The 14,566-nt window shown below is 39.6% G+C and overlaps 1 protein-coding gene across 1 annotated transcript in view; it reads left to right on the top strand.

Annotated features, from left to right (window-relative positions):
• Positions 1-14,566, top strand: part of LOC130081900 (transmembrane protein 132C) — a 44,971-nt gene that overhangs the window by 27,797 nt on the left and 2,608 nt on the right. Inside the window, exons 5-8 of the mRNA XM_056246614.1 lie at positions 2,690-2,833; positions 10,553-10,758; positions 13,938-14,202; positions 14,325-14,516. Of these exons, the coding sequence (XP_056102589.1) occupies positions 2,690-2,833; positions 10,553-10,758; positions 13,938-14,202; positions 14,325-14,516 (807 nt within the window). The remainder of the gene's footprint in view (positions 1-2,689; positions 2,834-10,552; positions 10,759-13,937; positions 14,203-14,324; positions 14,517-14,566) is intronic.

The raw sequence follows: 14,566 nt of genomic DNA, 5'->3' as shown, positions 1-14,566 counted from the left end.
TCTGGACTTCAATTTTTTCCAATTCTTTTTTATGAACATTTAACCCTTCCAAGAGCACCAGAGGATACAAGGGATACCAGCAGCGCTCCAGCTCCCCTTTGTCTAGTATTATATAAGTTTACTTGCAGTACAGAAGAAGAACTTAAAGCTGCAGTCGGCAAGTCTGGCAGATTGAGTGGATTTAGGCAAAATTTTGAATGTTTACAACTCTCATGGCCCTCCCCCACTATCAACGAATACCCTCCCACCGAGTTCATGCTCGTCAGTGCGTGTGCACCAGATTTTCAGTGAACGGGCCCGTCTCATCAGCATCCATCAACACCATGGATTATTTGGAGGTATAATGTCCTTGCTAATCTACCGATAAAATTGCTAACGTCATTTATACTCTAAATGAGTTTACTTGATTTTCCGCTGCACTCTTCGTTACTGCGCGAACTTCCGCGAACAATAACATTCCGCATGTGCATGTGATTGTAGCGTGCGCGAGGGGTGGCGAGTGCCCGATCTGTGATTGACAGTCAGATCTAACACTCCCCTGCGCTGATTGGACCCGATGATCCGGGAGCTGTGGATTTTTGCTAAACAAATAACACGCTCCAGGTGGAGTTAGAAGCTCGGGTTTTTTTCTAAAACCACTTTATTTATGTTGTTCTGTCGGATTATAGTGTCGATTTCACTGAATACGATCAAAAAAAATTTGCCGACTGCAGCTTTAAATGTAAACTTGATGTACTCCAAGTTTACTACTTTTATCCTTAAAGGACACTAAAAGTCCCCCTGTAGTCAATCATTTTATCCCTTAAAACTCATCTTTGATCACAAAAATTACAGATTTAAACATGCCTTAAAATAGCTTGAATGTAACTCTACACCCTTGCTTCATTTAGTATATGCGGATCCATGGATATGCAAATGAGCCCCGCCTCCACTCACTCACACAAGCTCGTCTATAAGTCGATGTATCAGAATGGTAATGCACGTAATTAATATGATTAGCCTTTGGCTTGACTACATTATCAAACAGACAGTAATAATGTGTAGCTAATGTTATACAAACCATGTTCCCGTTCGCCATCTCAGAGTCAGACAGCTGGAATCAAAAAATCAGCATCCGCAGAAACGCTTTGAACAACTTAGAACATTAGTGGAGAAAGGCATATAATTCACTATAGCATCGTAATGTACATAATATACATAATTCACCAGCTATATTGCTAAATGTACCCGATTTTTCATATCAACAGAAAAATATACCAGGATAGCCTGGCTTCTCTTGAGACAGTTAATAATATGCTAAAGCCTGCCCACATGTTGACCTGATTGGTTACAACTTACAAGGTAGTTTGTGACCGACCACCAGTGATTTCAAACTGCGTTTTTGAGACTGTCTTTTTTCACTGCAGTTTTAAGGTAAAAATACTCAGCAATGGTGTTGACATGAATTTGCACATGGTTTGTTTCAAAGCACATTAAAAACACCACATAGACATCAAAAACATGATTTTCACCACAGAGGGTCTTTATATTTATATTTTTATAAACTGTCAGCCAATTTAGTCCCAAGAAGTACTGAAATGGTAAACTTACAAGTATACTACTACTACAGTGATATTAGTATACTACATAAATTATTCTTAGAAAATGTTCGTGAACTTTATGTTTGCTTAGTAAGAACTTTGAAGTATTATGTATGTACTGAAACGCACAAGAATTCCAACGTACCTGTACTGAAATGTACCTGTGCACATGGCAATAAAACTTTGAACTTTCTTTTTGTAAGGGATCTTGTTTTTGGACATTTGAGCAATAGCACATGGATCTGCTAAAAGGACGTTCTCACTAAGGCTCTTGCAACTAAAGAACTCATGAAATGCCTAATCAAATAGAATGTATATTTATTGGCCACTTTTTAAAAAAAACAAATCCAATAGTTTATGTCACAGCCTGGGAAATCCATGATTTGCACCTTGCTATTTCTAGTCGGCTTTATGTGTTTTTTAGAGGGTGAAGATTTTTAGAGTGTATTATATTGGATAAGAAATTAATCTAACTATTTTAGTTCATGAAAAAACAATGCTGTTTGATCAAACTAAGTGTAATGGCAAATCCTTTTTGTTTTTCATTTTTAGTAAAACCAAATTGATATGCTTATTTTTAATGCATTGCATAAAGTTAAATTAAGTGACCTTTGTTTCCTGAAAACCTGTTTCATTTATGTGAGCAGGCATTTTGCATCTGTCAGGATCTTTAAAGTTCAGAGGTTTGCCTCACTAAGCTGGTGCTTCCCATTCACCGTAGACAATATTGGCAAATGGGGAGGTGACCCATAAAATAATCCGTTTTTGCTTTTCACTTCTCATCAAAAAATTACTTTGATTACATAAAGTTGCACCAGTCCAGGTAGTGCATCTCTGGCCCAGATTATCTAAATAGATTGACACATGCCATTCCAACCTAAAATCCGCCTTTGTGTCCCTGAACATATTATTTTACCAGTAAAATGTGTTGAAAAATGCACTGATATTATGCCATTATATTCATCACTAGATTGCATGGTGTAAACATAACTTGTTAAATCTCTGACCTTCATTTGTAGTTGTTCAATCTCTGACCTCCACTGCTAAAGTTGAAGCTTAGCTCAGTATCACGATCCAACATTTAACTTTGATCCCTGTCCCCTGTGCAGGACACAGAGCTGTTGAACACTGCCGTGCTGACTGGTAAGAGGGTTACGGTGGCTGTGCGAACCATTGCCGTTGAACAGGATGGTTCTGTAACGGACGTCTCTGACTTTGCTGACTGCAGCTCCACAGATGAAAATGTTCTAAAGGTACAGTTCATTAAACTGTATTTACCCTTTTATTTTTTCTTTATCTCAGCTTAGATACAGCAGTCGTAAAGTCTACTGAAAGTCACATCAAGCTAATATCAAACTCTCATTCTCTTTGTGCATGCGAGATAGCAAGAGGTCAATAACGTGATGCTCATTTTTTGACCAGATATAATAATTTATTCAAAATGACATTAAAAATGTAATTCATACAATGACATGAATGCACCTCTCCTATAATGAGCATGTTTTAATTGAAATTCTTCTTAGGGCATAAAGTCAAAAAATTATAAATTACGATATCATAATGCAGAAAAACGCCTCATTAAAATAATGAAATTATTGAAAAGAAAAACATATTAAAGAGTTTGCCATAATTTGTATTATTATTTCATAGATTCATACTGTACATTATTTGAACAACATTGCTCTACTGAAATTTGAAAAACTTTTGTCCACAAATAAAAATCATGTGGTGCAACCAAAACACACCCACACACACACAGTAAGTGTATTTAATAATGAAGCAACAGTGTTTTGTCTTTTTACCAATAAAATACCATTCACACTTCAGCGCATAGATGTTGGTAAACTCTGTAATGTCAATAGTTGGCATTTATCTTTGAATGCTGCGCAGTTTTCTATATCCACCTGGATGAGAAGCGTTTTAGTTTCACTGTTTGTCCAGGTGTGACAAATGACAGGCGTAAGGGGATAATCACACAGAACATATTTTTGTTTTCCCTGCCATTGACAGAATGTTTCATCATTTATGACAGAACACTTTGCGAACACTTTGCGTGTGCCCGCCATTGGCGTGTTTTGCCGGCAATCCGTGTCAAGTCAAGTCAAGTCACATTTATTTATATAGCGCTTTTCACAATACAGATTGCATCAAAGCAGCTTCACAGTGATAACATGAAAGTAGTACAACACAGTTCAATAATATTGTTGAATATTAAATATCCCCAACTAAGCAAGCCAAAAGCAAGGCGACAGTGGCAAGGAACCAAAACTCCATCAGATTGGATGGAGAAAAAAACCTTGGGAGAACCCAGGCTAGTCAGGGGCCAGTTCTCCTCTGGCTAACAATCATAGGGTTTTAAAGAAGCTTTACAGTAAGTGCATATCAGAGAGTACCTGGAAAAAATACATTTAGTTAATCATGTAATATTTAGGGGATAACATATCGCCGGCGTTGAGTCGTCTCTTCGCAGGCGTTGAGTCGTCTCTTCACAGGCGTTGGTCTTCTCATCACAGGCGTTGAGGCATCCGAAATCCCCGTGAGAGGCAGGATACCAAACTGGAGCCTACGAACGCCATTTTTCTCGGGACAAGCGTCCCGAGATAACAGCAGAAAGGCAGATGGGAAATAATTAGCATAGCTGATGTTCATAATGATTTCCATTACACGGGAGTAGGTGTTAGAAAACCATAATCTCACAACTCTCCGCAACCCAAACTCTCCGCAACCCAACCGCAACCATACGGACCGACCCGTTTGTCTATAAGGCTGTCGAGCCCCACTGGTGCGTTAAGCAGTTTCAGTGGCAAACGGTTCCGTATGGCATAGCAGAGGACTAAAAGGTAAGCATTATGTGAATGCTTGACTAAAGAGACACGTCTTTAGTCTAGTTTTAAACTGTGTCAGCGAGTCAGAGCATCGGACCGTATCGGGAAGGCTATTCCAGAGTTTTGGAGCTAAATGCGAGAATGCCCTCCCTCCTTTCGTGGACTTCGATATCCTAGGAATGACCAGAAGCCTTGAATTTAGTGATCTTAGAGAACGCGGTGGATTGTAGGGCGAAAGAAGGTCCGTTAAGTACATAGGAGCTAAACCATTAAGGGCTTTATAGGTCAGTAGTAGTACTTTGTAATTGATACGGAACTTAATAGGTAACCAGTGCAGAGATGATAGAATCGGTGTTATATGATCATATTTTCTTGATCTAGTAAGAACTCTAGCGGCTGCATTTTGCACTAACTGTAGCTTGTTTATTGAGGATGCAGGACAACCAGCTAATAAAGCATTACAGTAATCTAGTCTCGAGGTCATGAATGCATGAACTAACTTTTCTGCATCAGAAACAGATAGCATGTTACGTAATTTAGCAATGTTTCTAAGGTGGAAAAAGGCTGTTCTTGTAACAGATGAAATATGATTTTCGAAAGACAAGTTGCGGTCTAGTATAACACCCAGGTCTTTTACTGTAGTGGAAAAAGTAACAGGGCATCCTTCTATATTAAAGTCGTATTGTAAGAGGTTTTGTGTGTAGTTTTTTGGACCAATAAGTAATACCTCCGTTTTATCTGAATTTAATAGCAGGAAATTACGCGTCATCCAGCAATTTATATCTTTGAGACATTCTGTCAATTTAGATGAGGTAATGTTTTCATCTGGTCGTGATGACATATATAATTGAGTGTCGTCAGCATAACAGTGGAAATTAATTCCATGTTTTCTTATAATATTACCAAGTGGCAGCATATATATTGAGAATAGCAGAGGGCCTAGCACCGATCCTTGCGGTACTCCGTAGTCTACTGACGTTAACTTTGATTTTCCCCCGTGTAAAGAGACAAAATGATAACGGTCAGATAAGTACGATCTAAACCAGCTTAATGCCTGTCCCTGAACACCAGTGTAGTTTTGTAGTCGATCCAAGAGTATTTTATGATCTATAGTGTCGAACGCGGCGCTAAGATCAAGTAGGACTAGTATTGAGATACAGCCTTGGTCAGAAGCTAAGAGTAGATCATTTGTAATTTTAACTAGCGCAGTTTCTGTACTATGATGCGGTCTGAATCCTGACTGGAATTTTTCATAGATATCATTTTCTTGCAAAAAAGAGCACAGTTGAGCGGATACAACTTTTTCTAGTATTTTGGACATAAATGGAAGATTTGAAATGGGTCTGTAATTTGCTAGGTTATTTGGATCTAGTTGCGGTTTCTTAATGAGAGGTTTTATTACTGCCAACTTGAATATTCTTGGAACATGACCTAAGAATAAAGACGAGTTAATAATATTAAGAAGAGGCTCTTCCACTACAGGTAACACTTCTTTCAGTAGTTTACTGAAAGAAGTGTTTCAGTAAACTACTGAAAGTGAATATCCGTGTATTCACTGTTATACGGTAGGGGGTGTGCTATTACGCATGAAGGATATTTTTGTTTGTTTAAAATCAAACGCTCTGCTCTTTCTTTTGATATATTGACTGTTTACATATAAATACAACAAAATATTCTGGGGACCATAAAAGCTTTGAGAATATGATAAAAAAAAAAAACGCTGGCGCTGGCTGGCATTTTAGTAAACACTAGTGGGGAAAGGAAGAGTTAATGGTTGCTATAATGCTGAAGTTACTATAGTACGCAGTAGTAACCGCAGAGTTGATGAATAAAATATAAGGCATGGTCTCGATATGGACTCAACGGTACGAGTCCGTCTAGTGCATGTTTACATAGAAAAACAATTAAAAGCAGCTGAGCTTACTGTAAACCCCTCTGACAGAGCTTTATGATTGGCCCAAAGAAAATTTCTCACATCAGTGCATTCCGAACGCATACATGCTCATACTGGATAATCTCATGCTTTGATCACACATAGCATCATAGTGGTAAGTTACTGGTAAATTACAACCTCTCATACCAGAAAATTTCCATAACTGATTTACCGGTAGGTCCTGTTCACACACAACTTACCAGTTAAGACTGTATGTGTGAAAGGGGCTACTGTCAGACATGCAGTGGTCTCAAAAGAACATCTTAAAGTCTTCTCTTGTGTATGCAACCTCTGTCACTCTGAGTGTTCTTGTGACTGTCCTCGCAAAGTCATTAAGCCACGCTCTGACCTCACTCAGGAGGGCTGTATCCTCTTTGTTGAGGACTTAATCTGAAAGGACAGCTCAGCACCATACTGTGACTACAGCCAAGATGAGAGACTTAAAAGAACTTCAGCCGTGTCCCATTCAAGGACAACACTACTTTCTGGCCTGATTTCTTAGAATTACACAGAAATGCATTTACTTTGATGTCCTCAGTAAAAAAAAAAAAAAAATATCCAAACTTAAAACAAGATTAATAGATTATACATGAGCAACAAACATGATGAGACTCATGTTTGGAATAGTTCCCCAAAAATGAAAATTCATGTTGTTCCAAACCAATGTGCTGTTATTTTTTTACAGAGGAACACAAGCTGAAAGATATCATATGGCTTCAGAATACTTTGTCACACAAATGTATTGTTTTATTTTATTTTATTTATTTTATTCACAAAGCAATGACAGTATGAATTGCTGTACATAAAAGAGCTGTGTGCAGAATCTTCAAATCTGTGTATTTGTATTTTTCTACTTTTGGGAATGCAAAACAATAACAGCATAAGGTTTGGAACAACATTTAATATTGCTTAAAATTTGTATTTAATTTATATCAAGACAGGTTAGTAAGTATATAGTTCATCAAGCTCTGCAAGCAGCACACAAACCAAAAACCAAAAATCTTTCTGGATAAACAAGCCTATACAAGTGGAGCGGACTGACCTCTTTCACTCGATGGCTGCATCCGAAATCACATACTTCCCTACTATATAGTAGGCAAAAAACTGTATGTGGCAAAATATGTCCCAATTACCCAGATTACTTACTTCTTCGGGCGAAATTCTGAAGTGTGCGTACGATGGACACATTACAATCACACGGTAATGTGTGGTAAACATTTACACGGTAAAGGCCACGGGAGAGGATTTATGAATGGCAGTGAAGCGTAACTGACGCTGGTAGATCATGTGATAATGACAACATGTCGAATGTAGTACGTCCAGATTACATTCTACACACATTCATACTATACTCTATGTACTGTTTTAGCGATCGTGGAGTAATTACTTATTCAAAATAAGTACCTACTCAAGAGAGTATGCGATTTCGGATGCAGCCAAAGTGTTCAATAATCACTCCGCTCCAGATCCACTCTGAGTTTTACTTTACCTCAGCGGTGAGAGAAACCTAATCTGGGATGCATTTCCCTACAATGGCACAACTCGCTGCTACACTATAATATCATAGAAGTCAAACATCCTTCTTTTGAACCACGTTGGTTCAACAACACAGAACTGTCATTAATTACATCAAGCAGAGTAATAGCTTCTGCTAATTATTTGGTTCAAGATCGAATAAATGTCAGATTATTGTTTTAAATAACAATAACAAACATGACATCTGAGGACTGCTTTGCAAGTTTTGTTCTCCATTGTATTGCTTTATTTACAGATGTTTGATCCCATTGTGGGCTCCCTGTTACATCTTATTCCAGGCTTCCCTTGGGAAACTGGAGCATTCGCACAAACGCTCTCTTTAAAAACAGTACTTTCTTTCTCTTGACAAACTAAAAGACACAGTGAAAATTGTATATATATGGAAGAATGACAAGATTTAGAATGTACATGTTAGCTTGCTTATTGTACTTAAAATCATGAACTATTTATATAGTCCATATGTCATACTAAAAAAAAACTACTGTATGCTTCTAACCTGGTTGAGAGTTGTAGTTCTAAGTAAACAGCTTTGTGATGCTTTTTGTGAATGGTTTTCAGAACTATGGTTTCGGGAAACACAAATATTTGAAGTATGTTGGTAACAACAGAATTTGTGAAATGCACCATTTGTGGAGTGAGAGAAAACACTTACATTTGGACTTCAAAAAAAAAATCATTGACTTTAAATATAAAAAAATGAAAAACATGGCTGACCAATCAGAATGAAGTATTCTAAAAAAGAGCCAGGCCATCTATCCATCACTGTCTCCTCAGGTTATGCGACTTCTGTACCAGTAAACAATTAATATTTTACCTGGGTAGGTAAATGTAAATTTCTTCTTGTAAACTTCCTCTCTCTGCTGTTTTATGCTGCTGGCTGTCATTTTGGAATGCTAGTATATATATATATAGAGCCTCTGAGGTGTGTGTGCTGCGCTTCACATCAGAGTGAATGTATCAGGCATAAACAAAGGCTTCACTTGCTGTCTAGCACAAACTTACATTCTAGACAGCATCCAACTGTTCATTTTATTTTTAAAGCAAAATACTTTCATGAAAATATGACACATAAACAATACTTCCAGTACAGCATATTACATTCAGTATTTATATTACATTCGGCACAAATGTGATTGCTAGAACTACTGGTAATTATTCATTCGTTTTCTAACTTAGGCCCTGTTTACACCTAGTATTAAGGGTTTTTGTCAGTCTGATAATGAGTGGACGATGCTAGATACAGGTGTAAACAAGGTCTAAAATATTTTGAGCTTGTCCACTTTCGACCACTTTCAGAGGTAGTCGAAAACGCATTCGACCGGATTGATTCCGCATTGTAAACGCTCATGTGTTCAAACAGCCACAAAAGACCGCCTACTCTCCACCTACTCTCCGCCTACTGAACTAATGTGTAAACATTATGGGAAGTGTGTTAGCCAGATGGGATTTAAACTTTTATGGCTGAAGACCCAAGTTTGGTTTGAAGAAGGAAAAATGTACCAAGCACAATGTTCTCTCACCATTCCTGATTTCTGACACGCGTGGTTTTGCTGCTGTCAGAGCAGAAACGAAAGCTGCTGCTCTCTGTATTTCCGTCGTCTCCCTTCGCGTTTATATTTAAATTTCCACCAGGTGTAAATCGTCTATTTGTGATCCGATCGACCAAAACCAAAACACATCTTAATACCAGGTGTAAACAGGGCCTTAGATAAGGTCATGTTACTGCTTTTTACTGCTACTAGGCCCAGATGGAATCTACTCATATTTTTGGCATTTTCTACACTGGTTTTGAGGGATGGATTCTGTGGGATGGATCTAAACATGGTAAAATATCTTATACAGAGCTAAATCGGGTACTTTCTCGTTTGGAACGGATAGTACAATCAAATTAGAAAAGAAAAATAATAATAAAATGAATGGACCTTAATCATATTCTGCAGATATTTGCAGCACTGGATAGCAATGTGAGTCAACTAATAGGATAAATACCATAAATACTGTATTATGGATTATAACATCAAATGCATCCATAAACATGTCATTTGCAATCCATGTAAACCCTGTATATGTAAGTAATCATGGTGTTTATAGCTGTGCGTGTGTAAAACTGCCAATCAACACAAGCCATAGTGACACAAACACTATACATATTAACTCATAAATACAGTACATACTCTACTCTGCTAACTTGCTATTCCACACCAGGATGTTGGTCAAAGTCACCCCTGTATGCCTTCCTCAATCTTGTTAAAATGTAATTGCATCATAAATTATACGTTTGATTTAATCATGTGGCGGCATGCATTTGGTAAGCCCATGCTGAATGGTTAAGTGTCTTTGAGACTCCAGATGTCATACTTTATATTTCAAAAGTGACAGTAAACGCCTAAAGGTTACATCAAAAATGCAGCGTAAGGGCCATGGAGTTCAAAAAATCAACCACTACTTCTTTCTTTCAAAGCAATTCAATCTCAAGTAGTTATAAAACTTTAAATGCGGATCTGAACCTAAATTATACTTGGTCCCAAAAATGCATATTTGTACCAGGGCTAAGCACCAACAAATCCTCTTACACAGCCAAAAGTCCATTCAAATCCAACAAAACATGAAAACTACAGTGTGAACAGCCTGCACACTAGGAGTTATAAATAACATAAAACAATTTTGGATGCCCTCAGGTGTCTGACAGATGCAACTTTGTCTACGTGAATGGAAAAGAAACCCAGGGGCGAGTGAGGATGCTGGTGAACTTCACCTACAGTTACCTGAGTGCTCAGCTGGAGATGAGGGTTTGGTTCCCTCGTCTGCCACTGGATATAGATGTGTCTGATCCAGAGCTGAGTCAGATCAAGAGCTGGAGGATCCCTATCATGTCCACCAAGAGGTACAAACACACAATGACAGCATTCTAATTAATGTCTTAATTGTGATAGCATTTATTCTGAAAAATAGTTCTCTCATCATGAGCAGGAAAGTTATTTGTAAACTTAAGTTCTCTTTCCCTGCCATCCACAAAATTTCCCAATTATAATGTTGTTTATTATGAAATGCTCTTAGCATGCCGATTAATAATGCTAAATGTAGATGAAAAAACGTCATGTCACAAGCCTGGTATGAACTGTCAGAGTCATATACACTCACCTAAATGATTATTAGGAACACCTGTTCAATTTCTCATTAATGCAATTATCTAATCAACCAATCACATGGCAGTTGCTTCAATGCATTTAGGGGTGTGGTCCTGGTCAAGACAAACTCCAAACTGAATGTCAGAATGGGAAAGAAAGGTGATTTAAGCCATTTTGAGCATGGCATGGTTGTTGGTGCCGGTCTGAGTATTTCACAATCTGCTCAGTTACTGGGATTTTCAAGCACAACACTTTCTAGGGTTTACAAAGAATGGTGTGAAAAGGGAAAAACATCCAGTGTGCGGCAGTCCTGTGGGCGAAAATGCCTTGTTGATGCTAGAGGTCAGAGGAGAATGGGCCGACTGATTCAAGCTGATAGAAGAGCAACTTTGACTGAAATAACCACTCGTTACAACCGAGGTATGCAGCAAAGCATTTGTGAAGCCACAACACGCACAACCTTGAGGCGGATGGGCAACAACAGCAGAGGACCCCACCGGGTACCACTCATCTCCACTACAAATAGGAAAAAGAGGCTACAATTTGCAAGAGGTCACCAAAATTGGACAGTTGAAGACTGGAAAAATGTTGCCTGGTCTGATGAGTCTCGATTTCTGTTGAGACATTCAGATGGTAGAGTCAGAATTTGGCGTAAACAGAATGAGAACATGGATCCATCATGCCTTGTTACCACTGTGCAGGCTGGTGGTGGTGGTGGTGTAATGGTGTGGGGGATGTTTTCTTGGCACACTTTAGGCCCAGTAGTGCCAATTCGGCATCGTTTAAATGCCACGGCCTACCTGAGCATTGTTTCTGACCATGTCCATCCCTTTATGGCCACCATGTACCCATCCTCTGATGGCTACTTCCAGCAGGATAATGCACCATGTCACAAAGCTCGAATCATTTCAAATTGGTTTCTTGAACATGACAATGAGTTCACTGTACTAAAATGGCCCCCACAGTCACTAGATCTCAACCCAATATAGCATCTTTGGGATGTGGTGGAACGGGAGCTTTGTGTCCTGGATGTGCATCCCACAAATCTCCATCAACTGCAAGATGCTATCCTATCAATATGGGCCAACATTTCTAAAGAATGCTTTCAGCACCTTGTTGAATCAATGCCACGTAGAATTAAGGCAGTTCTGAAGGCGAAAGGGGGTCAAACACAGTATTAGTATGGTGTTCCTAATAATCCTTTAGGTGAGTGTATGTATGATATACACTCACCGGCCACTTTATTAGGTACCCCATGCTAGAAACGGGTTGGACCCCCTTTTGCCTTCAGAACTGCCTCAATTCTTCGTGGCATAGATTCAACAAGGTGCTGGAAGCATTCCTCAGGGAGTTTGGTCCATATTGACATGATGGCATCACACAGTTGCCGCAGATTTGTCGGCTGCACATCCATGATGCGAATCTCCCGTTCCACCACATCCCAAAGATGCTCTATTGGGTTGAGATCTGGTGACTGTGGAGGCCATTTTAGTACAGTGAACTCATTGTCATGTTCAAGAAACCAATTTGAAATGATTAGAGCTTTGTGACATGGTGGAAGTAGCCATCAGAAGATGGGTACATGGTGGCCATAAAGGGATGGACATGGTCAGAAACAATGCTCAGGTAGGCCGTGGCATTTAAACGATGCCCAATTGGCACTAAGGGGCCTAAAGTGTGCCAGGAAAACATCCCCCACACCATTACACCACCACCACCAGCCTGCACAGTGGTAACAAGGCATGATGGTTCCATGTTCTCATTCTGTTTACGCCAAATTCTGACTCTAACATCTGAATGTCTCAACAGAAATCGAGACTCATCAGACCAGGCAACATTTTTCCAGTCTTCAACTGTTCAATTTTGGTGAGCTCTTGCAAATTGTAGCCTCTTTTTCCTATTTGTAGTGGAGATGAGTGGTACCCGGTGGAGTCTTCTGCTGTTGTAGCCCATCCGCCTCAAGGTTGTGAGTGTTGTGGCTTCACAAATGCTTTGCTGCATACCTCGGTTGTAACGAGTGGTTATTTCAGTCACTGTTGCCCTTCTATCAGCTCGAACCAGTCTGGCCATTCTCCTCTGACCTCTGGCATCAACAAGGCATTTCCGCCCACAGAACTGCCGCTCACTGGATGTTTTTTCTTTTTCGGACCATTCTCTGTAAACCCTAGAGATGGTTGTGCGTGAAAATCCCAGTAGATTAGCAGTTTCTGAAATACTCAGACCAGCCCTTCTGGCACCAACAATCATGCCACGTTCAAAGTCACTCAAATCACCTTTCTTCCCCATACTGATGCTCGGTTTGAACTGCAGGAGATTGTCTTGACCATGTCTACATGCCTAAATGCACTGAGTTGCCGCCATGTGATTGGCTGCTTAGAAATTAAGTGTTAACGAGCAGTTGGACAGGTGTACCTAATAAAGTGGCCGGTGAGTGTATGTCATAAATATATATTTGCTCCATTCTCGTTTTCTTCAGCGAAAGTATCAATATATTTTACTGATCACCATGTTTCTGCTACAATTGTCATTGTTTCGCGTTGCAACATTATAGCCAGAAAATGCTTTCAAATTGTAAATCCACTTTTGGACAGGTTCTAGTGGATTATGAATTGTGGAAAAATTGTGCATACGATTGTGTAAGGTTATGAGTGGGTTAAATACTATTGCATAATGGATTACATTGGGTAGAAACATCCCCTCATTAATTCACAGTTTGATCCAATCAAGTGAGTGTCTGATATGTGCTCGCTCGCCACTGTTTTGCACTGCTCTGAAGGCATTTTGAACATTATTTGAATTATATAAATGTGTGCATGTGGTTTCTTTTCCAAATGAGGGCTTATCTAAGCTGTTATGAAAACAATGAAAGGTGACAGATGGAGTTACATGACTATGAATAAGTGGGTTATCAGTAACGCCTGTATGTCCCTGACAGCAAATCCGGCTGGAACAGTGAGGAAGAGCGTAAGGGCCGGGGCTGCATGCTGCAGTTCCAGCATGCTTTGGTTCGAGTACTCACCCACTTTGTGGCAGAGCAATCAGACCCCCGAGAGCCACAAGCCTTCTTCCTGGGCTCTGACTGGCAGGTGGATGTGACCAGGCTGGTGCGGTACTTCATGAAGGTGGAGGACCCTAATATTGCCCGTCTGCAGGGAGGCAGGGTGCTGTCAGGACAAGATGTGGGCACCACATCTATAAAGGTAAAATTCAATTGGATCTGTTGAGATTGGTCTACATCCGACAAGTGTAATGGACCAGGCTACTAATAAATCGATATTGATCTCATGCAGGCCTTATTAACCAGGCATCTCTCTTTGTTCAGGTGCTTTCTCCGCTGTCAGACTCTATCCTGGCAGAGAAGACAGTGAGGGTTGTGGATGATCGAGTGACCATCACTGAACTGGGGCTGCAGTTGGTCAGTGGTCTCACACTCAGCCTGCAGCTCAGCACAGGAAGTAACCGAGCCATCAGCGCCACGGCAACCACACAGGAAGTGCTCAGCAATCCTAAACAGGTCATTCAACATCACTTTCTTTTGGAAGCTTAAGCAAAATTTGTGGCATG

The sequence above is a fragment of the Rhinichthys klamathensis genome, unplaced genomic scaffold, assembly GCF_029890125.1.
Source record: "Rhinichthys klamathensis goyatoka isolate OS25496 unplaced genomic scaffold, OSU_Roscu_1.1 h1tg000040l_1, whole genome shotgun sequence".
Classification (NCBI taxonomy): domain Eukaryota; kingdom Metazoa; phylum Chordata; class Actinopteri; order Cypriniformes; family Leuciscidae; genus Rhinichthys; species Rhinichthys klamathensis.
Note: the sequence above shows the minus strand (reverse complement) of the source record. Positions and strands in the feature narration are given on the sequence as shown.